The sequence below is a fragment of the Mus musculus genome, chromosome 1 (genome assembly GCF_000001635.26).
Source record: "Mus musculus strain C57BL/6J chromosome 1, GRCm38.p6 C57BL/6J".
Taxonomy (NCBI): domain Eukaryota; kingdom Metazoa; phylum Chordata; class Mammalia; order Rodentia; family Muridae; genus Mus; species Mus musculus.
Genome location: NC_000067.6, coordinates 125,940,751 through 125,968,265, shown reverse-complemented (window position 1 = coordinate 125,968,265; position 27,515 = coordinate 125,940,751). Strand labels below are relative to the sequence as shown.

General features: G+C 42.6%; 1 protein-coding gene across 21 annotated transcripts in view; it reads left to right on the top strand.

The window, feature by feature from the left end:
• Positions 1–27,515, top strand: part of Nckap5 (NCK-associated protein 5) — a 917,161-nt gene that overhangs the window by 862,531 nt on the left and 27,115 nt on the right. For 11 of the 21 annotated variants that reach the window (XM_030252625.1, XM_006529326.4, XM_006529331.4 and 8 more), the window contains one exon: positions 1,117–1,203. The exons of 7 other annotated variants lie outside the window; for them this stretch is intronic. In XM_030252625.1, the coding sequence (XP_030108485.1) occupies positions 1,117–1,203 (87 nt within the window). Of the gene's footprint in view, positions 1–1,116; positions 1,204–7,773; positions 7,801–27,515 lie in introns of all 21 variants that reach the window. 3 more of the 21 variants (XM_006529329.4, XM_006529334.4, XM_006529335.4) reach the window with 1 other exon arrangement.

The following is a 27,515-nucleotide window of genomic DNA, read 5'->3' as shown; positions in this document are numbered from 1 at the left end:
AAGCAGATTCTCCCCCTCTGATTCCTGTGAGCAGAACAGCATGGAATGTGGCATGATAAGAGCTAGAGGTGTCACTTCTGGGAACCCCAACATTTCTGCAATCCTGGCCACGTGGTCAAGGATGACTTATCTAATACATAGTTTACTAATCCACACAATGCATTGAGAGCTCACACCCAATCACCAAGCCGCTATGTTGTGTGCCCTGTTGTAGGAAACAGTTGGCAATTTCTCGAGCTATTTGCATAGTCACTGCTCCAAGGGGTGAGGGGCTGGTATCTGCTGTGTATACACAAGGCTGCAATGCATAGGATGGCTCCCAAAAGCAAAAAGTAAATGGTCAGATATCAAGATTGGCAAGCGACAGCCAATAGTGGATTAACCTTTGGGCACAGGAAATGTTCACCAGGTCAGAGAAGCTGTCAAATATTTGAGTCAGGACAAAACAGCAGCCACGTTCTCCGTGTTCAGCAGGGACGTTAAGGCCGAGTCCAACTGAAAATCCAGTATTATGATGTGCCTCCTCCAAAGGGAGTTTTTTAACTACAATTTTAAATCTCTCAGGGTGTGCATGTGTGTGTGTGTGTGTGTGTGTGTGTGTGTGTATGCATGTATGTGTGTGTGTGTATGCATGTGCATGCGTGTGTGTGTGTGTGTGTGTGTGTGTGTGTGTGTACACATATGCATATGCTTGTTCCTCTGTAGATGCAGATGCATGCATGCATGGTATACTTGTGGAGGAGGTCAGAAGAGTATCAGTCCTTACCTCTTACCTCCTTGGAGGCATGGTCTTTTGTCCTGTGATGTGTGTGCCAGACTAGCTGACCTATATCTTTTGAGGGATTCTCTTGTCCTTGCCTCACAGGCCATGGGGTTTGCAGATATATTGTCACATCTGGCTTTTACAAGGGTTCAGTGGATTCAGACTAAAGTCTTCAGACTTCTTCAACAGGCGCTTTACCTACTGCCCATCTCCTCAACCTCCTGAGCCTTGCAGACTTGCCTAGTGACCCGGTGCCTCTGTCAGAAGGAGTTAGGAGGATGCTGAGCACAGACTGTCAGACGCAGTAGCACATGAAGTCTCTGATTAGTATTGTGGTTCTGTTTCTGTCACAGAACAGGTGCCCTGAGGAAGCAGAAATCCTTCACAGACTTGAAAGTGACTCGAGGACAGTTAATCGTCACCGTGCTCTAGTGAGGCAGGTAAATTGCAATTAGATGGGAAAAGGAAGGGAAAAGAACTGTAGTCAACAGGTGTTCCAGGTTCCTTTGGGAACTTAGAGCTTCATATTTGGCTTTAAAGTACAGAGTGACATTTGGAGAGAGTCCCTTGCCAGAAGTCTTCCTAGTGAATGGTTAAGACAAGGAAGATTAATAACAATCTAATGAAACCCTCAGGTAGATCTATACGAGACACTTCCTTGAAGAAGTGGGGCAATTAGAGTAAAGAATGGAGAGGTATCTTTCCTGAATTATTATAGTGTGTACAAGAGAAACCCATGTATAAATTTTTGAGATGCTGCAAGGGAGACGTATCAGTTACATTGTCTCACTGCTGTGGCAAAACACCTGGTAAAATAATTTAAATCATAAGGGTTTACCTGGGCTCATAGTTCCAAGGGTATATAGACCGTTGTGGCAGAGGAGATCCGAAGGCAGGATTGTGCGGTGGCTACTCACATGGCATCGACAGTCTGGAAGGAGAAAGAGATGGATGCTGGTGTTCACTTCCTACTTTCTGTTCAGTCCAGGACTCAGTCCGTGGGATGGTGCTACCCATATTTCTCTACCTCCATTAATCTAACCTAGAAACTCTCACACAGATGTGCTCAGGGGTTTATCCCCTAGATGTTTCTAGATCCTGTCAATCAGTATTAGCCACCACACACCAAGACAGATACATTTTCATTGTCCTGCACACCTTACTCTGGGACTTTAAAAAATTAGGAAGAAACTACTTGAAACATTCCATCTGCCTACCTGTCTGCACCTCTTTAGCCCAAACCTAGAAATATATGCTTATTTTACCCCAAAGCAGATGATCTCCAGGGAGGGGATGGCTTCTCCCTAACCAGCAACCAAAGTCTTAGCAAGAAAATTATCAACTATTACTCAGTGCCGCACACAATGTGATCCTTTCTAGAACATCTGGAATGCCTGACTATGTATCAGAAATGTCCAGGTCTGGAAGGGACACCTAATCCCTTGCTTTTGTGATCTGGCTCCTGACTTCAAGATCTTGGCTATGCTGACCTCTCTGAGTGTCTCTTCCCTCTGCTGGACCACAAGTACCTTAGCACCTCACTAAGGCATATTTCAGAGATGGTAGTAGACTAGACTTTAACACCACAGTGTGCTCAAAAGATGAGAAGTAATGTATAGCAAAAAGCAAGAGAAGCTGGAGTGGATAGTGTGCACACCTGTAAGTATTCCCCACTGCTCTGAAAGCTGAAGCAGGAGTTCAAGCCCAGCATGGACTACAGAATAAGATTTTTATCTCAAAATCAAAACTATAAAAGGAGGGAGATATAGCTCAGTAACAGAATGCTTGCCCAACATCCACAAGGCCCTGAGTTCAATCCCTAGCAGGAGAAGAAGAAGAAAATGGGGAGAAGGGGAGAGGGAGGAAAAAAAACATGAAAATATGTAAGTTTAGAATGTTCGCATAAGAGCACAGAACACAGGGACTTTAAAATAATATGTAAACTTCAATAATATAAAGCTGACACCCCAGAAAGAAAGCCACTTCATATATTAGCCAAGGCTCTACAGTTTCATTAGGGAGAATATCTGCTGCTCAGGTACGTTCTGGGGAAGAAAGAACTGATTTAAAGTTCCCCAACACAAGGCCAGCAGCGTTTTCATTCCTTGTATTTACTCTCAATGAGCAGTAATATCCCACACAATCACTCCGCACCACTGTGTGCAGACACACCTGTATGAGGACTGGAAATACAGCGATGCTAAATCAGAGAGAGGGGAGTTCGGTGTTTAATTAGAGCGGGGATTTTTATGATCAAGGGCTAAATCAGCTCACTCTCAGAGGGATTTAATTAGAGAAGAAGACTTCCTTCCCAGGGGCTGAGCTGGCTCTGGACTCTGTGCACACAGAAAGGAGGTAGGGGATTGACTCCAGGCTTCCCTGTTGTCTTGCTCAACTGTTGAGGAATTCCCCATCTCAGATGCAGCGTTTAAAGCCTTTCTTCTCTCTTGCTGGAATTTTCTGTGAACCTGTCTCTTGTTTGGTCCTTCATATCCTCTCCTACATCACTTTTACTCTCTTCATTCTGTGGTATTCCTTCTATGCTGACTCGTTTTAGGTCTACTTGACCCAAGCTAGCATCATTTTAGAAAAGGGAACCTCAATTGAGTAAACCTCTCCTATTAGGTTGACCTGTGGACAAGCCTGTGGTGCATTTTCTTGGTTGGTGATTGATATGGGAGGGCCCTGCTTACTTGTGGACACTGCCACCTCTGGGCTGTGTCTTGGATTCTGTACTGGTTGGTTTTGTGTGTCAACTTGACACAAGTTGGAGTTATCACAGAGAAAGGAGTTTCAGTTGGGGAAGTGCCTTTATGAGATCCAGCTGTAAGGTATTTTCTCAATTAGTGATCAAGGGGGAAAGGCCCCTTGTGGGTGGTGCCATCACCGGGTTGGTAGTCTTGGGTTCTATAAGAGAGCAGTCTGAGCAAGCCAGTAACATCTCTCCATGGCCTCTGCATCAGCTCCTGCTTCCTGCCCTGCCCTGCCCTTCCTTTTGGTGATTAACAGCAGTGTGGGAAGTGTACACTGAATAAACCCTCCCCCCCCCAACCACCAACTTGTTTCTTGGTCATGATGTTTGTGCAGGAACAGAAACCCTAAGACAGATTCTATAAGAAAGCAAGTTAAGCAAGCCTTGAGGAGCAAGCCAGTAAGTAGTACTTCTCAGCTGAGTTCCTGCCCCAGGTTCCTGCCTTGAGTTCTTGACCTGACTTCATTCTATGATGGACTATGATGTGGAAGTGAGAGCTGAATTAAACTCTTCCTCCACAAGTTGGTTTTGGTGTTTATTCATAACAAAGAAGCTCTAAGACACCTTCCACTAGGTTAGTCTTAAAAATATTCCCAAGTGTGAATAGGATTCTCCAGGAGGCAAGACTATAGGATCGGTGTGTCTTTGTGGGAGACCAAGGCTATGCTAACACTGTTAATTGCACTAAGTGTCCCAGGAAGTATGTGCAATGCATAAAAGGACATGAGGACCAGGGAGGCGGCTCAGTGGGTAAAGCACTGAGTTTGGGCACCTGAGTTTGGATCTTTCCCCAAAATACCTAAGGTTGAATACATATTCCTAGTGTTCTCACAGATGGGAGACACATGGAAAGTTTTCCAGAAACTCATGGGACAGCTAGCCTGGCATACACAATGACAAACAACATAGTCTGTGTCATCACAGTTTCCATAAGCTCTTTAGAGTCAGAAAGGATTTTCCCTCCTTCATTTATCCTACAGGGACCTCCATTTACCTATGACATCGTATGGGAAGTTCATATTTGTATATACTTTATAGGCCCATATGTTTATGTACATGCTATATAGGCCTAATGTTTTAGGCTGTGCATTATTTTCCACATGGATGCTGTCATACACACACCCCACAGCTCATCCAAGACCATGAAGTACTTGGTGACTGTGTACCTGTAACGAAATAGCCAATGGGAACAACTTAAGGGAGAATGGATTGACTTTGCTCTTGGTTTCAGGGGATTCAGTCCATGGAGGAGACAAATAGAGGAGCTCATATCTTGGTAGGCATGGAGCAGAGAGGAGCCACAACAGGAAAGGGCAAGATATTGCCCTTGGGCGTGCGCCCTACCTGCTGACCAACTGCCTTCAATCTTCTCCCTTTTTCCTCAGTTTTCCCACTTCCTGATAATCTATTTCAGTGATGTGGCAATCAATGGAGTAAAGGATTTAGTGGTCAGAGTCCTGACGATGTAGTCATCTCTGGAACCACCCTCAAATGTGTACACAGAGATGGCTGTATTCCTCCCTGTGAACCTTCTGCTGGTGACTGAGTTTTCACTCGTCTTGTTAGTCTGTGTCATCATGGTTTCCAGAATCTCTTCAGAGTTAGGGAGGATTTCCCCTCCTTCATTTTTCGTGCAGGGACCTCCATTTGCTTATGATATCACATGGGAAGTTCATGCTTGTATACGTTTTATTTTTATAATGGTCAAACACCAGTTGTTTTGAACCAAAAGCTTCCCTATTCCTGAGTTAATTTTTAAAACGTCACAGTTCTTCTAGTGACTTTGTGCTTTGCTTTTGATCTTTACATATGAGTACACAGTAGTTTTTGTTTTATATATGTAATTTTGTTTTATTTATGTAATTTTTATATGAGTGTTTTTCTAATTTTGTTTGTGTGTGCTACACTTATTGTATGTTATATATCTGTTGAATATCTGTTATATGTATCTGTTGTGTATATTGTGTGTACAATGAATGTCTTGAGTGTGTGCGGTGTGAATGGTATATGTGTGTTGTGTTCATGTTATGTATATGTCTATTACATTTATTCATTGTTTCTGTGCTATGTTGTATACATCTGTTGTGTGCCTGCTGCTCATCTGTTGTGTACACACCATGTGTTGTCTACAGTGGATCTACTGTGTGCCTTATGTGTGCTGTGGGAGTGTGGTCTGTGTATGTGTGATCCTGTAGAATAAAACAAGACCTCATGCTTGCTGGGCCAGTGCTCTACCACAGAGCTGCATCCCTAGCCCATTTAAAAAAAAAAAACTTGGCTTTACAGTTGTCTTAAATCACTTTCATATTAAAAAGATAAAGGGCAGAACAATTAGTTTCTTTTATTGGCAAGTGTGAATGAGGTAATTGCTAAGTGGGTAAGATGAATTTATCTCCATTTCTTCTTGATGTGATTAACTGACTGGCCTGAGGCTCTCACCCCTGTCTAGCGTTTCCTACATCAGTCATTCAGCTTAAGGGGTGATTAATTACAAAGGTTCCTCAGGTCCACATGCAAGTAAAGGGTGGTCCTGTGTTTGCAGTGGCATCCTGAGGATCCATGTGCATTGCTGTCTTTCTGTCCCCAGGCAGTTGCCTTTGGAGAACTTTCATTGCTGACCTGAATACACTTTAGGAAAGGAAATGTGGGTAGGAGGAGGATTTTTAGCCCATTTAGCCTGCTATGATTCCATAAGTGCTTGGTGAGGACCTGTTGAAGACTCTCTATGAATTGTCACTTTTCTGAATACTGTAACAAAAGCTAAGAAAAGCATCCTAAAGAAGGAAGGGAGAGGGAGGGAGGGAGGGAGGGAGGGAGGGTGTTTTGCACTCACATGTCTGGAGGGACACAGTTCATCCTGAAGAAGGCATGGCAGCCAGCATGAGAGACAGCTGGTCACTTGGCATCCACAGTCAGGAAGCAGGCAGAACTAAGGCTAGGGCTCAGCTTCCTTTCTCTCTTTCTTTCAGTCTAGAACCCCAGCCCATGAACTGGTACCACTCAGATTAGGGTGGGTCTTTCAACTTTAAATAGCCTAACCTCTATCACAGACATCCCCAGAGGTCTGTTTTCATGGACAGACTTAATGCCATCTGGTTGACAACAGAGATTGAGCCTCACAGACATGAACTTCAGTGCTGTTATGAAGAGGAAGGTGATAGCCTGCAATGCCCACAGAGCTTACTCGCTAGTTACAAAGAAGTCATAAGAAACTTTAAAGAGCCACCATCATTACCAGAAGCATATAAGTGCCACCCAAATGTGACACAACTTCCTTTTCACCCATGCTTTGTCATCCTGTCACATACTTCATGATAGTTCATGACAGAATTTTATTGTCCTGTGTCAAGCAAGTGCTTTGTCAGACATGCAGATGCCCCTCCTCTGAGATCTGAGAGCTGATGGTGACCTTGTTGCTATTACCTTCTTTTGTCCCTTCCGATTGTCCTAGGAAGACAATAGATCCCAAACACAGTACAAATATGACACAATTATGGAATATTGAGTACAAGGCTGGGTGGGGGTTGTCTGTATCTACTGAAACTGAGCACTCAACTTGATTCCCAAGAAAGAAGAATCAAAGATCAGGATTTCTTCCTGGAGGGGATTTCTTCAGTGAATCGTAAAGAATTAGGTTTGAGTAGATGGAAAAATATCATTTCTAATTGGGGTGACAACAGAATTGGGAGAGTGCAATAACATACTGTGTACAGACAATTAGAAGAACAGAAATGGTTGTATGAGTGCAACTGATGCTACCACAGCATCCTGCACAGTAAACCTGATGGGTCAGTGAACTAACTGTTGAGGAGAGCGGTGGCCAATGATGCCAATGTGTATAGGTCTGGGTTTGTACTCACTAGTTACAGAAGTCATATTGAAATTTGAGTCTTTCCCACAGTTACCACTCAACACATCAAAAGCTTGCTTCCATGTTTCTACCTCTCCCCAGTTTATAATGTAGATCTTTTGTGTTGGAAGAGACCTAGAAGTTCTGCCCCTCTGCTTACAGAAACATGAGCTCCTTGAGGACAGAGGTTTCTGTTGGGTGTCATAGTTTCATAATTCCTTATATTTGGTGGATGTTTATTGGATGGATAGAGGGACCCATGCCTCTGTGTGTGTATGCATGCATAAGTGTATGTATGTATGCATGTGTAGGTGTATACATGCATGTTTAGGTTGGTGCATGGATGGATAGATGGATGAATCCACTTCTTTCCTTGTTCATCCTTAACTTCACTTTACCTATTTCCAGGTAACCATGGGACATGTCATCTTACAGGTCAGTATACTCCACTGGAAAGAACTCTAATTAAAGCCTCTGCCTTCTAATTGGCTTTATAATACTATACACAGTGGTTAGAGAAAAAAGGTAGTCCTCCAACTCACGGCTAGGGAACTTCAGTATTTATAGATTATGGGTAAGGACTAGACTCAGCGAATACTCAGGAGAACAAGACATTCTGTATTCTCTTTGATATGTAACTTAGGATTTGATGACATGGTGGATGATTGAATGAGTGAACTCAAATAATCTTGAAATATGTACAGAGGCTTTAGATCCAACTTTAATTAGTGTCAGTCAGTGACATCCATGAGCCACCTGTTCCTCAGTTCTCGCCATTCCAGTAATGAGAACAGAAAATACCAGTCATATCAAGATACTGTATATAACATGTCTTCTTTAAACTGATGTTTGAGGTTAACATAGAAAGTGCTGGGTTTCATCATGGAGTCTTCATACATATCTTCATATATGTATATATGATTGTGTCATTATCCTTTGTTCTCAGTTATCCCCCTGCCTCACCATTCTCCCTTCTTCCTCTTCCAGCTGGTTTCCTTTCTTTTCAAGTTTTACCTTGCTACTACTATATTATGTTTCCTACTCTATTTTCCCACCTCCCTAAATATCTCTTCATGATCCCCTCTCTCATGATCCCCTCTCTGGTTTTATGAACTATAAACACACGTATATAAATGTATGCATGCATGTATACACACATATAAAATTTAAGTTTAGATTCCATGTGTGAGAGGACACAGGCACTATGTATCTCTCTAAGCCTGGCTTATCTTGTTTAAGAGAGTTGTTTGCCAGTTGCATCCATTTCCCTGGGAATGCCATGATTTCATTTAGCTTTACCTCTGCATAATATTTTGCTGTGTCCACACACCACGTTGCTCTTTTTTACTGATCGCTGATGTATGTCTAAGTCGATTCCACTTCCTGACTATTGTGAACCACACAATGCTGCACAATGGGTGTGCAAGTGTTTCTGTGGCACATAATATATATTTTCTAAAGGTATCCTTGCAACACTGTCTTCTGTTATCATTAATGGATTTACTAAGAAAGGCTTCATGAAGTACAGATCTGGCAGAATACAATGGCCAAGGCCTGAAAGGAAACCAATATAAACATTTTTCTCCCCTACCTAAATGACTAAATGACGGTACAAAGAGATTTGGGGGGGGGGGTGTACAACTAGGTGATACCTCATGCTACTCCCTGATGTACTTCAGTGTACTCTGTGAACGTCAATGCCATGCCTCTACCATCCACGAAACACAAGGGCCAGGTCTTTGATTTGCCCACTACTTTATGGTAGCACCTAGCAAGAGCCTAGAGGCATCAAAGACATCAGTAAAAGGTGGAAATAGATAGTCTCTTCCATTCAAAAGCATTGCATTCCAGATGAAGGAATAACTAAACAACTATTTTTACTAACTTGTCAAAGGGGGGCAGATCATCTTTAAAAAATTGTCATTTCAGTACTATAAAATGTCTCTTTAGTTCCCCTTGAAGTGCAAGTTCACTCACATAATACATTCAAATTGCAAGTGTTATTCAGTATAATATCAGTTAGATCAGACAGAGAAGAAAATTATGGGCTAAAATACCTCAACTTCTGCATTTGTTGAAGAAGAAAAAGCAAAATGAGTTCAATTCCTTGGTCCCAAAGCAAGATGCCATTTAGCCTGGGTAATATAGATGACGGTGTCAAATTATGGTTTTTCTTGTTCTGCACTCTGTAACTCTTCTCCTGAGGTGTACGGCACTGCCTCACTCTGAGTTTTATAAAAAGAAACTTCATCATGATTTTGGGGGTGAAAAGTAGTGTTCTCAGTCTACAAGACATGCAGCTTGGGTCTGAGGACACGTGCTTTGGAAGAGTCACCATTAAAAGGAAGGCTCCTGTGAAAGGGACCCAGACTTCCCACAGGAGGCTTTTCCTGTTGGTGAACTGAAGTGCTGATCACAGGCAGTCTGTCCTGCTGCAGATTTTCAGACAGAAAGCTTCCCATGATTCTCTACTTAGAGCTATGGTGTTGGTTGGGACTTTTGTTCTGATTTTGAACTATCATGTTAAGAGAGTCCTTCTTTAGCTTTATTGTCTCTGTGTGGTACTGGAGTCTGATATGCAGTCAGGGACCCATATGCAAGCAATGTACTACAAACTCAACACATGAGTATTTATTTTCTATTTCCCCCAACCCCATGTGTGTGTGTGTGTGTGTGTGTGTGTGTGTGTGTGTGTGTGTGTGTGAGAGAGAGAGACAGACAGACAGACAGACAGACAGACAGAGTTTGTGTGTGTGTGTGTCTATACATGTATGCATATGATGCATGTACAGAATATATGTGAAGGCTCAAGATATCAGTTATATCCTCCTACCATCTGGGTCAGGAGAGTTGGACACAGCTTGTCACAAGGTTTGGTAGCATGTCCCTTACTCACTGAGCCACTTAGCCATCATTGCTTTTAAAAGAGGAACAAAGACAGAAAAAAACATGGAAAGTGTCACATCATATGGCATCATATATCATATCATATATCACATCATATAATTTCACATCCTCCAAGAAAATCTGGCCATTAAAGAGTAGCATAGAGTCCTGTATGCTACCACACTTTCCTAGCATGTCTAAGGCATTGGCTTTTCAACCCTCAACAGTGAAGTTGAGAGGGGGAAGTAGCTTGAATTGAGACTCAATTCAAAAAAAAGTTTCCAAATGTTGCATTTCTTATGTGTGAATTATAAAAGTTTACATTGCTTCTGATTTCCAGTCTTGCCCTGCCTTCTTAGAGTATACTCTTCAGCTGTTAAATGCCACATTCCTACTAATTACAAGTTTCTGTAATTGAGGCTATACAGAAAGAACTAACTCAGGATGGATGGAAGAATGGATGGGATGGGATTGGCAGATGGATAGATGAATGGGAGGATAGGTGGATGGCATGAAAGGATGGAACAGAATTGGTGGAAGGATAAAATAGATGGGTTTATAGGGTAGATAAATATGTACATGCATGAAAGAATAAGGGATGAAAATGTGGCTGTTGGATGTTGGAGGAACTGGGTCATGTGGTTATTGAAGCTGAGATATGCAAGGATTAGCCACCTATATACTAGGAACCAGGGAAGCCATTCTCACAGCTCATCAGGTCTCAGAAACAGGGAAATCTATGGTGTGATTATGAGACTGAAACCAAAAACCTAAAAAGCTGGGTCTCACTGTTGCAGCTCTGTGTCAAAACTCAGAGGACCCAGAGTGAAAGAGCTGCAGATGCTAGTGGGCTTTATTTGCTTCTGAGGCCAGAGTCACCATTAGGACACCATTCCAAAGCAATGCAGTGCTTTCATTTCATGCTCCCTCCTCTTCTTCCCCAGTAGCTTTGGTTTTGCGTTACTTCCCTCTCCTCACTCATGAGACTCTCTCCCCTTGGCTAATTTGCTCTCCTGTGTCTTCTCAGTCCCCCAGGAAACAGTTGTATAAATGTAGCCAGAACCAAAAGCCAAATCAGATGGAAACACTTCTCACTGGACCACAGAGCAGATCATACAGCCATCCCTCCTGCGGGCCAGCCTTTTCTTGATTAGGAGATGGCACTGAGGCCAAAAAACTCGGTGATGAGGGTCATAGGACATTGTCTTAGTACATGTCCTGCTGCTATGATAAAACACCCTACCAAAAGCAATTTAAGGAGAGATGGGCTAATGCTGGTTCACAGTTTGAAGCCCATTCCATCGTGGTGGAGAAAACAAGGCACCAGGAGCCTGCAGCAGCTAGTCACGTTGTATCTGCAGTCAGGAAACAGAGTGTAATGAATTCTGGTGCCCAACTCACTTTCTCCACTTACACAGTCCAGGATTCAAGCAAGGGAATAGTGCAGAAGGCACGGAGGTCTCGGGGAGAGTGGACATGGCTAGTAGCCTGGTGACCGCTCCCAGCCTTCTGAGAGGAAAGCAGGTTGTGCATCCCTTCCTTTGGAGGAGCAACCCTGTGTATTTAACATCCCTGGCCACCCTAGTGCTTATCTGTGATCACAGGGACCTCTGTGCCTCCCACAGAGTGAGTGGTGCCAGCCACAGTTTGCAGACCATCCCATGTCACTTAACACTGTCAAGACACAGGCCCATCTCCAGGTGATTTGGGATTCTGTCCAGTTGACAGTTGATGCTAATCATCACACTCAAGTGAGAGGATCTAGAAGATGAGCCAGCAGGGGTCAGCCTGAGGAACCTCAGCTCCAGACCCTGAAGATTTTAGGTAGGATTTAAGACACTGTAGAATACAAATGTATTAATGCAAGGAAACAACCCTGGTCACTCGGTGGTTAGCCTGGACCGAACCTAAACCCCCACAAGCCCCACTCCAGCTCCTTCTACCAGCAGAACAGAGGAGGTGAGCTGGTGGGTGAGCTTCACAGCCAGAGTTCTGTAACTTAGGAGTTCCTAGGGGACTTTGTTTCATGCAGTTTTTATTACTGTTGCTCTGCAGTACAGCTTGAAATCGGGGAGAGTGATACCTCCAGAAGTTCTTCTATTGTACAGAAGTGTTTTTGTTATTCTGGGTTGTTGTTGTTTTATCTTGTTTTCCCATATGAAGTTGAGGTTTGTTCTTTCAAGGTTTGTAAAGAATTGTATTGGAATTTTGGTGTTTGTTTTAGGGGACAGAACTCTGGTTCTCATGCTTGCAGAGCAAGCATTTTGGACAATTGAGCCATCTCTCTAGCCCTACATATGTATTTTTTTAAGAGAACAATTGAACAGAATTGCTGGCGTAGCTTATGCCCTCCCTCTGCCTTCCTTCACTGATGTGGCCTGGTGTCTCACCTGGCTCAACTAGACCAAGTCTGTCAACCATTAAGACAAGGTGAATGTTGTAACAAAAGGAAGAGACCAGGAATGGCAGCCTGTGCTTGTAATATCAGTCCTGGTGATGCAGATATGGAAGGATCCCTAGGAAGAGCTAGCCCTAGGTTCAGTGAGAGACCCTGTCTCATCAAAAATAAGGTAGAAAACAACTGAAGAACACACCTGAAATTGACATCTAACCTCCCCAAACACATGCATAGACATGTGCATACACACACACACACGTGTATGTGTGTGTATTATTTTATAGCTGCTCATACACACACACACACATTTGTGTGTGTATTGTGTATGTTAGTGCATGTGTGTGTGTGCATGCATGCATACACACTTACAACATTTTATTTACATCTGGACACGTGCATATATGGAAGGAAAGGCAGTGCCAGAAACCAGAACAAAATGTTTCAGAGAGACTTTGGCCTAATCACTGGGGTCTAGCCTTTGACCCCAGTCAAATTGTGGAAGTAGGTAAATTCCAAGATTCTTTTCAGCTATTAGAGCTCTATGCTAAATGGTAAACATTGTCTATTTCAAATGTGTGTGTGTGTGTGTGTGTATGTGTGTGTGTGTGTGTGTTCTGTGTGCCCTGTGTGATTTTGTGTGTACCACTAGTCGAGGCTGAAGAGCATTGGGTCCCCCAAAACTTAGGTTACAGATGGTTGTGAACCACCTGCTGAGGATGTTGAAAACCAAACCTGGATCCTTTGCGGAGGAATGAGCACTCTAACCCTCTGAGCTATCTCTCTAGTCCCAGTGTTGTTTATCTTAAAGTCAAAGTCTTCCATCCTTTTAGTTTCATACTTGGTTTTGTTTTCTCCTAACATTTCCCATTTGGATATGAACATTTCTCGTTTTAGAATTCTGTTCTGCTGGGAATTTGCATAGCAAGTTACATTTCAAACTTGACTAAACTTTTAAGTGTAGATTATGATTATTAAAGAATTCTCAAGTTGGAGAAACAGGAACTCTGTCAAGTGATACATTGCATGAGAGCTGAGAATTAACCTTTGGAATTCTATAGAGGTCATTGGAGAGCATGACAGGAGTCTGCTTGTTCGAAAGATGGGCGCGTCCTTCCACTAGTGTGGAATGGCATCAGATTGGAGAGGCCTCAAGAGAGGAGAAGGAGAGGGATTAAAGGTAGGAGGTGCGTAAATCTTTCAAGGACCTTCACTTTACTCTGAAATGGTGTAGACAAATGGGGTCACTGGAGAGCTTCTCTGAGGATGGAGAGAATCGCCACACATTAAATGCTAATGGCACAAATCCAAGAGAAGAAGGCAAAATGTGAATCTGTAAAGGACCTGTACATGTAGACAGACTGTCCTGAGCTATATGCACTGTCCTTAGCTATATGCACTGTCCTTAGCTATATGGTCTTCATCCACGGTGAACTAGGGAATAGGAGAGCACACAGGCAGGTGCTTTGAGTATAGACAGGGCTTTTTCAATTCTCTTCTGACTTCTTGTTTTCTGAGGGGAAAGCATAGCCCTCAGGTAAGAATGAGCATGGGTAAGCAAGTGTTACTGTTTTGAAGAGATGGAGGATAGAATGGGCTAGATTCTCATTGGATCTGGGAATGAGAGGCGGTGCTAAGCATGGCTGTGTGTTTCTCACTTTACTGTTCAGAACACAAAAGAAAAGTCAATGGGGTGCTGCTGGCTTAACAGACTCAGGTTTCTGGTAAGTGGTACAACAAAAAAAGAGGTTGTGAAGTTGAGAAAGGCAGTGATGGATTGGAGGTGTGGCTTAGTTAATAGAGTGCTTGCCCAGCATACACAGTGCCCTGGGTTCTGTCACCATCACCACATAAACTGGACATTGTAATACACACCTGCAATATTAGAATTTGGAGGGGGAAGGAGGATGATCAAAAGTTCGTGGTCATCCTTGGCTATGTAGCAAGTTTGAGGTCAGCCTGGAGTACCTAAGATCCTGTCTCGACATCAACAAAACGTTTACGGTGATGGACCCAGGAGAATAATCTGAGGAAGAATAGAGGTTGGCATCATAACAAGAAAGATATGAAGAACCATGGTTCACTAGGAGAATCAGTAGAACTATGTTCTGATCTGAGAACTGTGGGGCCCAACTACTAGGCAGCCTGGGCAAGGAATTGATGGCCGGTGAGGAACAGCGCGTGTTTTTCTTGACAGTGGAGAAACTGACTCTGTTATTAGTGATGACGTGCTGAAGACAAGACCTTGAGCTCAAAAATACTATTAAGGGACTCAAATATAGTGAATTTTTAAAGACATAAGTTTAGGATATTGACTACATAGCATACTTCCCTTTGTTTATTTATCTTGCTTTTTCTAAAATCCAACACAATATTTACGCAGAAGAGAGACTCAATTGTGTTGGCTGAACAAATGAATGAATGAATGAATGAACAAATGACCATGTAGTATGTAACTTGGGAGTTCAGTATCTAGCTATTTCAATTGATGAAGACAGAAAGTCAACTTGTTTGGTTTAATGTCTGTGTTCCCTTAAAGGGAACAGTCCTCATTCATGGGGGATGAATGTGAAAACCAGTCTAATCCATGTTGTTCAAGAGCAACTCTGGTGTATCTAGGCAGTCAGACTATTTTGGAGTCAGAAAAATCTGTGAATCTAAAGTAATGAGTAAAATAATGAGATTGTGTCTGAAAGTAGGTTCAACAGCACACTTCCCAAAGTGAATTAGAGGAATAACTTTACCTGTACTTCAAATTACTGTATTAAAAAGATTGGGGTGTGTGTGTGTGTGTGTGTGTGTGTGTGTGTACTTGCATGTGTGCATACGCCTAAAGTGAGCATCCATAAGTAGGACATGTGTGTTAAACTGCCCCTTACTTCAGGTTCAAGGAACATCTTGGTAGAGGGCAAAAACATTAAGAGCCTGAGGATGGGGAAGTGTGTGGCAATCGGACTTCAGGACATGGCGTGGCTATAGCAGTCAGGGACTCACAGTAGCCATGGTTACCAGCACAAGTTCCCAAGATCCCACCCTCAGCTGAGCAGAAGTTTAAGTTTAATAGCAGTTGAAGTTTATGATAGGGGAAGAGTGAGTTTTATTCGGGAGTGTGGTCACTGTTAGCTTGTCTGTGCCCTAGTAGATGACCTCATATTCATAATACTGCCTTTAAATATAAGCAGTATTAATTTACCTCAGTAGATTATAGTTATGTTTATGTATTATATAACATAGTATTTAGTATATGTATTTAACTACTGGAATATCTGACCGTTTCAATTATTTGATTTTTAAAGTGGTATAGTATATAGTATATAATCTACTATAGCAGATAACTTTGCCCTCAACTGTTAACACATTTAGGACAAAAGCTCATTCTGTAACCAGATTCCTGCCCTGTGGAAAGGAAGAAAGGATTGAAAGTCAGAACCTCTGGCCTAGCAATGAGTATACACTTTGTTTAAGCTGAGGGAGCAGACTGATGCTTGCCTCACATTGTGTGAGTCTGAAGACTGGGGTTTCAGGATTGTGTGGATTCAGGACTGTGGGGATTCAGAATCTAGCTTCTAGGATGTGTTGTATCTCTGGAGGTCTTCTACCCTTTTGGTTTATGGGTTCTTTGGTGTGTGTTTGGTTGGTGTGTGTGTGGTGAGTGTGTGTTTTGCGGGAGGGGATAATTGTACCATGCATGTACCCAGAGGACTGCCTCAGGTGTTGTTCCTCAGGCACCATCCACCTCATTTATCTTGAGACCAGGTCTCTCCCTGGCCTAGGATTCACCAGTTTGGTTATGCTGGCTGACTAACGAAACCCAGGGATCTGCCTCCCCACATTTGGGAGTGTATGCCACTGTGTGTGGCTGCCACTGTGTGTGGCTGCCTTACATTGGTTCTAAGAATCCTCATGTTTGTATGGCAAGAACTTTATTGACAGAGCCATGCCTCCAGGCCAGTTTATGGCTTCTTAATTTTGTTTCCTCCATCCCCTTCCCAGAGGTCAACTGATAGCCTGAAATGCTTTATTATCTGGGAGGAGGGAGAAGCAAGCAGTTGTTTTATATATCTAGGTTATTGGAAGCGGCTATATTGGAATCAGCTGCCCCTGGCCCACCCCTGCCCCTGCCTCTGACCCTGCCATATCATCTTCATAAACACTGCCACAGTGAATGTAGGAGGAGGTCACTACAGAGTGTGGTGTCTTCACTAATGAGAGCTAACCCATTAATAACTGACTACCCAGTCTCTATTATATGGAAACAAATGTATCCCCAGAAGAGAAAGAAACATTCTTTCAACCTTGTACCTTTCTAAGTCTACTTGGTTGGCCTAATTGAAGAACATTTGTGGCCAATTGTCAAAAAAAGCCTGATGGATGTCTCCATGGTGAGTCACACAGACACACAGGGAACAGTAATCCCTATGGCATTTGTCATCACAGATACCTCATCCCTTTAGCTTTCAAAAGGGAAATTTAGATTAGATTCTAGGTTTTCAACACTGGTTTCTGACACTCGAGAACCACCCTCTCGCCGTTTGATTCTTTGGGGTTAAAGAAAAGTGCTTCAAAGACTCACATGACTCAGGGACCAAGTAATAGGCACAGGGAAGTGGCATGTATGTCCCCCAAAGCACAGCATATATTTGTGATTTCTCCCCTTGTCTCAACTCCTTGAGAATCCAACTGCACCTCATTCTCTGTGCCTCACACGGTCTCTGTGTGTGTGTGATATACTATTGTGAACTTGCAGAGTACTTGGCCAGAGGTTTATTATGTAGATTCACCTCTGATTCCTATGCTGCTGTCAAAACCATCAGGAGAAAGGCTTCCTAGCAACAGCAGCTGAGGAAGAGTTAGAGAGGGAGCTGAGGCAGCAGCCAGTCAGCCAGGAGAGCTTGCTGAGAGAGTTTCTCTGGGTCTTCAGGGTTCTCATCTGAAAAAGGCAATTGGATTAGATCAGAGACCTTCAACCCTTTAATAAGCAATGAAAATGTTATTCTGGGAGCCTCAAGATGACTGAAGTGGATAAATATGCTTGCTACTAAGTCTGATTATTTGAATTTGATCCCCAGACCCACAGAAAGAGAAATGACTTCCGAAAGTTGTCCTCTGACCTCCATAAATGTGTGTGAATGAGTGGGCATACATGTACCTGTGTGTGTGCACATGCACACATGCACATGCATGCACACACACAGGATCACTTTTAAAATATAAAAAGAAATATATAGTTTTTGAAAGGCTGGTCGGTATTATATCATGGCCCTCTTAAGCTATAGTCATTTAAGGCATAATTTCCAGTGTAGGAATATCCCAACTGTTTGTATATGATATATTATGCATGTTCTTTATTCTGTCTTGTATTTAGAATAAGCGTGTTATGTATCTACGTATCAGTGTTGAAACAGGGCCTCATGTAAATGAGGCTAGCCTCAGACTCTTTAAGTAGCTTGCAGTTACCTTGATCTGATCTTCCTGTGTCCACATCCTGAGTTCTGGGGTTACAGGCCTTCACTATCATACTGAGTTTTATTCCATGCTAGGAAGAGAACCAAGGGCCTCCTGCATGCTAGCCTAGCGTTCCACCATTTAATCTACAACCCCAGGCGCACTAGTTTTCTTTTTTAAGAATGAGAAGAGGGATCCAGGGCCTACCTCAGCTGTAAAGACACTTACAGCTTTGCACTTGATTCCCAGAACCTACAAGGTAGAAGAAGGAAACGGATCCTGCAGGCTGACCTTTGACTTCTACAATCATGCCATGTCAGAGGGCCCTCTCCCTCTACAAATCAAATTAATTAACCTAATACATTTTTCTTCTAAATATTTTTTTAAAAAATAGCTTTCTGTGGTAGAGCATACCTATAATGTCTGCACCCAGGAGGCTGAGGCAGGAGGATTGACATGAGTTCTACATCAGCCTGTGTTACTTATGAGTTTCCGGACATCCACAGCAATGTAGAAAGATGCTGTCTTTAAAGATAACAAACAAAAAAGATTTAAAAATTAAAAATAAACTAAAGGAGCAAATTTGGTCCTTTTTCTTTATTGTTTTAGTTTGTCTCCCTGCCTCCCTACCCAGCCTGGTCTATTGTTTTTATGAAGAAAGTGATGAGAAACTCAGGTTTGTTCTGTAAGAAGGCTTTAGCTAGCTGATCTTGACAAAACAGTTCCGTGGACCTCAGTTACAGTGAACAGTTGTTCGGTGGATTCATGAAGAGCTGGCCTCTAGATCACATTAGCATGCTATCAGCTTCCAGATCAGGAGCCTGTGAGCTGTCCCAGTGCACAGCTTGAAATATGGACCAATAAAAGGCACGGGATGACAGTTTACTTCTGAAACTTCAACACCACAGCTCATGTTTTCCAAATTTTCACAAGCAAGCAGACAACCAAACCCACGCAGCTCTGATTTCTCTCTTGAAATGAAGAGAAAGTGAATGTTGGATGGGAACACCCGCTCCTTCCATAACAGCTAATCTGAAAAATTGAAAGACGTTCCCTTTGTTCCCTCAACTGGGAACAGCTGTGTCTCTAGGGTTTCTTAATCTTTTCACTCTCTAAAGGACTTCGCCTATTAGGTGAACCAAAAGTTATTTCTTGTTTTTTTCTGCAGTCTGGAAAAGAGATTATTTCAAAAAAACTGAAAAGAAAAAAGTGTGCTCCTAATTTCCTTAAGGATACAGGGGAAAAAAAACATTCAACTCATACATAGAAGCTTCCAGATCGATCGCAGAGATCACAGAGACGCTAAAGAGAACAATAGTGCTAATATTACTTTCCCTTTTGTCTATGTATGTGTGTACATATGTGTGTTGTGTGTGTTATATGTATATGGTATGTGCATCTGTGCACACATCCCTGTGCACATGGTGAGGCCTAGGGATAACTGACACTGTCTTCTGTTTACATGGATTCTAAGGATCTAATCTCTGGTCTTTATGCCTGTAGCAAGCACTTTCTGAGACATTTCCTGAACCTCCCCCCCCCTTCCCCTGCCTACAATAATTCCATTTTTTCTGCCTATGTAAGTGTTCTGTTAGTTATTTTATTTTAATGATGTATTTGTGTTTTATTTATGTGAGTTTGTATGTATATGTTTGTGTGTGTGTGTGTGTGTGTGTGTGTGTGTGCACGCATATGTCTGTGGGTGCATGAAGGCCAGAAGAGAGTATTAGATTCCTTTGGCGCCAGAGCTACATGTGTTTGTGAGCCATTCAACGTAGGTGCTGGCATTCAAACTCTGGTCTTCTGATAGAACTGAACGCACCCTTAACTGCTGACCAATCTCTCTAGCCATGTCTATGAGTTACTCTGATTTCTTGAGAAACCCCCAGGATTTCACAATAGAAAATGCTATCTGAAACAAAGATATATTCAGAGGAGTTAACAGCCAAGAGTAACAGAAGATGACTGGGGCCGTTAGGCTGGGGCTCTGAAATTTAATGATAACAGTAGAAAAACAGAACTCCAACTCACATGGTACTTCAGGCGTTCGTGGGAGATGGCCTATGTTCATCAAGAGAATGGATAGCAGCTGTTGACCTCAAGGATGAAGCCCTCCAAGGGCACTGCACTTCCAACCACTGCTGTTATGATATTGGAGCCGTAGAGAGCCAGTTTCCTGAGATTGATCAGCCCACCCCCACCCCACCCCCTGTCACATCCCTAGCTGGCACCTCCTTTCATCCCTTCTTCTCCTCACTCTGATGTAGCCTCACTTATGCGTGGTTAGCACAACCACTGTACTTAGGGATACTTCCTAAGTTGGAACTTTCTCTCCTTCAGTTTGGGTTTATCCATAGTGAATACACATGGCTAATCTTTCTAGTAAGGCCAAGGGCTCTGGAATTATAGACTGTGAGTCATTTTTTGTTTGTTTATGTTTGGAGGGAGGATGGGCAGAATTTTTGTTTGTTGAATGGTTTCTTTGTGGAGATGTTCAATTATAGTTATATATGTGGCTTCTCAACTAGTTTTAACAATTGATCACTCCCTTCAAAGAATTCTTTCCCTCTAACAATAAAAATCAGATATTTTCATTAATTACCCTTTTTGATAATTTCATTCATGTATATTCATCCCCATCTAGAAATTTTGGAGAAGATGGCACTAGGTTAAATGTGCAATACTGAAAAGAAGAAAACAGTCTGTTGGGGAGAATGCGAACCTGCATGTATGTCCCACAATAGCCAAGCCAGCAGGGATGGGCTTGGTGAAAGCATCCTTGTGCTCTATTGCAGCTAGAGGACAGTTCCATACTAGAAGGCTTTCTTCCTGAGTTCACTGTTTCTTATATTCACCCAAGGTCGAGCTAATGGGATGGAGGCTGGTTCATTTCCTCCAAAAGAAGCCAATTTAATTATGGCATTCTCGGGAACTGTCATTCCTTAGAGATCACTGGGAGCCATGATTTGGAACCACAGAATAAAGGAATTCTAGTGCCATGAGTTTGCTTATGGTGTGGATGTTTCCAGACTCTCTGGATTGTCTTCTCCATTACTGAGTCAGTTGTCCCTTGGTACAAGACTTCCAGATCAAGTAAGACATGTTACTCTTTAAAGCTCTGGGCCCTTCCTAAGAGAATAAATTACCATTCTCATTAGTAAAGCAGACCTCTTCTTTTTATAAAGCAGGGAATTGACAGGCATGGGTCCATGGATTTATGTAGAACTGCCTGATATTGACTGAATGTGTATTCCCGCCAAAATATACATGTTAAAATCTAATCTCCACAGTAATGATATTTAGCGTTTGGGCTTTTAGGGAGTTATTATGTATTGAGAGAAGTTCTCATGAATGAGGTTCATGTCCTTTTAAAAAACATCCCCAGAGGAAATATCATGAGGTGCCAACCATAGACACAGAACTATAGTTAGCTAAGGAATGCTACAAGTAGAAAAAATTGTCTTCTTCAGAGAAGAACCCCAATTGATTATCTTGTACCATGTGGTAAACTCTGAAATCATATACATACAAGTAATATTATATGGTCCTGTGATGTATTTATATATTTAGGAATATATTATGTATTATAAATTTGCATGTGTAGAAATAATATGTCTATATCTTACAACAATTTTAAAAGTGGCAATGAATTAGAGAGAAAGGGAGATAGGAGGAAGAGGTGGAAGAAAATGATATAATGATATTTTTAACTTAAAAAAAAACAATAATCCAAAAAGGCCCCTGGAAAACATAAACAAATGTAGTCATTAGAGAAATCAGCAGAAAGGGTTCTCAAAAATTAAAAAATATAACTACCATATGGCCCAGCTATACCACTCCTGGGCAGATACCCAAAGCACTCTGTGTTCAACCACAGAGATATATGTACACCATATTCACTGCTGAATTATCACAATACAAGGGAGCATAACCAACCAGCCTCGCTGTCCATCACCTAGTGAATGGAGAATGAAAATATGGTCCATCTAGCCGATGGGATTTCATTTAGGAAGGAAGTGGAAGTCTGACGTTTGTGGGAAAACGGAAGCATCTGAGTGTTAGTGTAGCTCCTGACTCCGAGAGACAATGGTGCTTGTACTAATGTGTGTATGTGCATGTGTGTGCATACGTGTGCACATTGCATGCTCTTGCACAGAGTGAAACTAGAGTGGAAAAGACATGGGTAAATGAGGTGTTGAGGAACGAAGGAAGTCAGGACACATTAAAAAGGAAACTCAAAAAGAGTTTGCTGGGGAAAGGAGGACACAGGTCAAAGCCAGGGATGGGGACGAGTCAGAGAGGAGAAAAATCGGTCAAGCTAAGTTTTATTTGAAAACACCATAATGAAACCTAAAACTTTGTGTACTAAATTAAAAGGAATAAAAGAAAGACATAAATTCACATAAAATGTCTTAAGTTGTGTGTCAAAAATGACACTAGAGAGAGTTTATTCATCTCCTTTCCCTACATGAAACACAGATGGAATCAAACCAGTGAGGTCCTTACCTGGTCTCTGGATACCCTGGTCTTGTGCATCCTCTCCTCTGCAACGAGAAAACAGATCTTTTCCTAAGCCTCTGGGTTCAGGGATGGGTTAGAGCTGCCAGAACAAATGCAGGCAAGGCCCATGCTGGTGGAGAAAGAGCTCAGTCCTCACCCACGCTCTTGAACCAACGTAATTTTCACAATACAGCAGGGACTTTAGAAAGAGCCAATTCGTGTTTACGTGATTGGAGGGAAGATATCATAAAATACACAGTCGGCTGTGCAGTGCTCACATGCCAGATGGCGTGAGTGTGGGTGAGTCTGCAGCTCGCTCTCTTGTTTAGGAATCCTTTCTGAACGAGAGCAGGACGTTCAACCATTTATATCTCCAGCACACCAGGTGTGTTCCCCTGGCAGGTGGTGGGGAGAAATTCTAGATGGATTAGAATCCTGGGCCCAAATCCAGGATTTTCCACTTCTTACTAAGTACTTCACTCTGCATTGACTTTTAAAGAAAAGAAAGCTTGGAGACTAGAGTCTTAAACTGAGTCTTGGACGAAGTGCAAATTTGTAGGAAGATATTACTCTTAGAGCCTCTCTGTCACTCTTTGGAGCTGACCTAAAGGAGCCAGTGGGTCAGACATTGAAAAACCTTCCCGTGCGACAGCACTGCACCCAGCTGTTTCCCGATCAACGAAATATAACTTCCTTTCTTTCTGATTACTTTTCCTTTTCAAATGAAGTGCTTTTTCATTTGACAGAATTAATGAAATCATAATTTCAAATGACAGTTAAACCAAAGTGCTTTTTTTCATCTTCAGGAATCCTGTTTTTAAGTTCAATAAACAAAAAAGCTTCAAGAGAAAAAAAAATTCTACAAGTTTGTTCTTTCTTCTTTCCATCACTTAAGAATATTAAAATCCTCATAAGTGTATAGTTGTGGGGTTTGAGAGTTGCAAGGTCACTGCTGTTACAGACAATACATAATTTATAGACAGTCTGTGCTGTTTCTAGGGGAGGCTGTCATGGACTTCCAGACACTGGCAACGTTAAATGAAATAAAGGAGTTTCTTCCCAATTCTAAAGGCTGGAGGTCTGAAAGCAGAGCATCCGTGGGGTTGGGGTTCTCTCCTAGCTTTAGGCCTTGGTGTTCTAGATGACTACAGACTCTGCCATCTCTGCATGCCACTGTTGGACATGGCAGTCACTCTGTGTGTGAGTCTCGTTGTAGCATTTCCCATGTACATCCAGGGTTTTTTGGTTTTTTTTTTTGTCCTGTCCTTTTCCTCCAGTGACATCAGTTGTATTGCACTGAGACCCCACTCTAGTCTGCTGTGATCTGTCTTTGTGTGTTTGTGTGTATGTGTGCGTGCTGGTGTGTGTGTACATCCATGAGGATATGTGTATGTACATGTGTGTGTGCTTATGTGTGTATGTCCACAAGTACATGCATATATGTATGCAGGTGCACAGACACATGTGTGCACATGGATGTGGAGGCTAAGGGGTTACCATGGGCATCATTCCTTGGATGCTATAGATTTTTGGATTTCTTCTACATTTTAGTTTTATTATTAAATTATTATTGGAGAATTTCATACATATATACAACCTATTATGGTCATACCCACTGCATATTTTCTCTCCAAAGCTCCTGTGATCTCCCTAATACACCCCTCCCCCAACTTTATGTCTTCCTTTTTTTCTTTTTGATATCCTACTGAGTCGATGACTGTTGCTTGTGTATGACTAGATGTGGGAGCATCCCTTGGAGCATCAGTAACCTACTGGTAACCTCCAGAGAAAAAGTAGTCGCCCTCCCCAGAAGCTGACAGTTGCCCATGGGTTCTCAGCTCAGGGGAGGGCATCCAGACTAGCTCAATCATGTTTAGGACTTGGACCTGGGTCCTTCTCTCTTCATCCTCAAGTCTAGAGTTATAAACACCTATCATCACTCATTTGTGTTTTAACATGAATGCTGAGTAATTCCCCCCACCAAGGATATATGAACAAACATCTGCTCACCCTAAATACAAGGGCACTGACAAAGCAAAAAACAATTCTGCCAAAATCTAACACAACAACTATCGGGATCACCAGGTACAGCCTTTCTCCACAGAGGCTGGAGATCTAAACTTTGGTCCTAATGCTTATCTAGCAAGCACTTTATCAACTGAGCCAGCTCTCATGTGTTCTGTGTATTGCTTATACCCAGTATGAGCTTATTTGTAAATAAAGGCCAGATGTGAGGGGCTGAAGTGCCTCTTTGTTGAGGGCAGAGGGCTTAGTTCAATCTACACAACCACCTGAAGCTAAAAGCAGAAGATAATAGGGCAGAGGTATTACAAAGCCTTTAACTTCAACAAGGAGAGATCAGCTTGGACCTGCTTGGGACCTGGCATAGCCAGTACCTTAAACAACTAACTGCAGGTAGCTGTAGTTTGTAGCAGAAGAAGCAGCTGGAGACCCCTGGATAGCTCAGAGACATTTTTTCTAACTTGCATAATCAAAACAAGCAAACCAAAGGGCCTCTGTCTGCAAGTCATTGGGTCCCTTTGTCACATGCAGAGTTCAAAGTCTTCATCTCAGTTACTTCTCTGAGGCTGTGATATGATACACTAACAAAAGCAGCACGAGAGACAGAGGCATCTTCAGCTCACAAGTAAAGCTCACTGTGATAGAGAAGTCATGGCAACAGGAACTCAGAGCAGTTTCTCACACCCTGTCCACACCCAGGAGGCTCAGGAAGATGTGGGAATGCTTCCAAGCACTTCAGCTTCTTGTTCTATTGCCTGCAGCCCAGGGAATGGTCCTGCTCTCAGTCTAGATGGGTCTTCTCCATGCCAGTGAAGGTGATCAATTGCATCCCTAAAGGCTTGCCTCTTGGGTGATTCTAGATTCTGTCAAGGCCAGTGGTCACAGGGGTATTTCCCAGGTACACCACAGGTACAAGGGACAGTGACCCAGAGGCGTCAGTGGGGTCCATGAAAATGCAGGGAGGTAACTGGGAGGCTGCGGTTGGGCTTTGCTCACTTGGCTTACAGCAGAACTAGCCAGCAACTCCCTGGTTCCCATCTCAAACCTTGTAGTGACTTAATTAGAAAGATGTTTACATGTTTGCTTTTATTCTAACACTACAGCTAATTATTTCCCAGCACTGCTTGTACTTCACAGTGTGATATAAGTTTCTCATTTATGATTCATTGATTCAAGACTATTTATGTGTTTCATGCTGTTTAATAGGTGTCATTCTGGGCATAGTAGATAGAACAAATTAAAAAAAAAAAGGACTAAGTCCTTGCCTTATTTTTGCTAAGAAGGAAATAAACAAGATGGAATGCAGTAAGCCTTCATATTTACAAGCCCCACAGCCAAGAAATCAACCAAGCCTGAATGAAACATTGAAAACCAAAGCACACCTATACAGGACCTGTGAAAACATTCTTAAGTCATAATTATTCTCTAAACAATGCAGGGTAACAGCTATAGCACTTACAGCACGGCAGGTCTTGTGAGAAATCCAGCCATCGTTCGCAGTAGATGTGACCATTGTAATTGTATAGGTGAATCATGTAAGCACCTATGGCTGTTGGGCATACCTCACAGGAATGTGAGGGCATCCTGGAACTGTGGCTGTTGACAAATGACTGTAAAATGTCAACTAATGATGTATGCGTTTAAAGCATCTATTAGGGTGTGTGTGTGTCCACGTGCACATGCGCATGCATGGCTGTGCAACACAGTGTGCATGTGGGGGCCAGAGGACAATTTCCTGCAGTTGTGTTTTTCTTTCTACCTGTGTGTTTCCTGGGATTGAATTTGGATCATAGGGCCTGGTGGCATGAACACCTCATCACTGATGCATCTAGGCAACCCAATGATATACCTGTTTTAAATGGATAAAAAAGGGTAGATCTGCAATCATGAGCCCACTGAAAGTGATTGACTGGGGTCTCTGTGAAGAGCGGATGCTTGAATAAGAAGTTAGATGAAGTTTTGACAGGTGGTATATGCTGGAGCTTATGGGCAGAGTACAGCAGGTCCATACTGCACGCGCAGTATGTCCCAGGCCAGTGTGGACAGAGCACACTGAGAGAACGGCTGGAAGCCAGGATGGAGAATTCAGGAGCCAGTGTGTAAGACCTTATTGGCAGCAGAAAAGCTCAAGGTTTCAGTCTCAGCAAAGGGAACGGTGGGAGACATTTGAGCAGGGGAGTGACTTAGTTTCCAAGGAATATAGTGACATCTGTGTGGGGAACAGGCTCCTAGGAAATGAGCATGCAACCACATCTAAGAAGCAGTGAGGCCACCGAGGAGAAAATGAGAGCAGCAGACAAGAGATGGTGGAGAGGGACTGAGTTTAGATGATGGGATCTTAAAGTATTTTTAATACCTCCTTTCTTAAGTCTCTGTGTGTGTGTGTGCATGTGCGTGTATGTGTGAGTGCATTCATGATCATGTCATATGTGGGTGAGAGAACGACTTGTGCATGTCAGTTCTCTCTTTTTACCATGTGTGTACCAGGGAACAAACTCAAATAGTCAGGCTTGGCAGCAACTTCCTTTACTGGCTGGAAATCCAGCCCTAGATGGTGTGTGTTTTGAAAGCAGAACACAGAGAGCACTTTCTACTGTTATTAGCCAGAGTCTAGGGTGCAAACAGAACTACTTCAGGTCTTTCAGCTAATAGGATTTAACACAAGGTTTAGTGTCTTCAGAGGTGCTGAGTGGGAGACAGTGGTGATCCAGAGCTCGGCAGGAACAGGAATTCACAGCTACCTCCCAGATGGTGAGAAAGTGACAAAGATGCTATGACGGGCCAAAGGCTGGACTACTCACCCACAAGAAACGGCCCTAGGATAGGTAGCAAATGGGAAAGATGCAGAGCTGTCAGGCTCAGGGTAGAACAAAGGCAGAAAGTGCTTCCTCCTCTTCTCTTC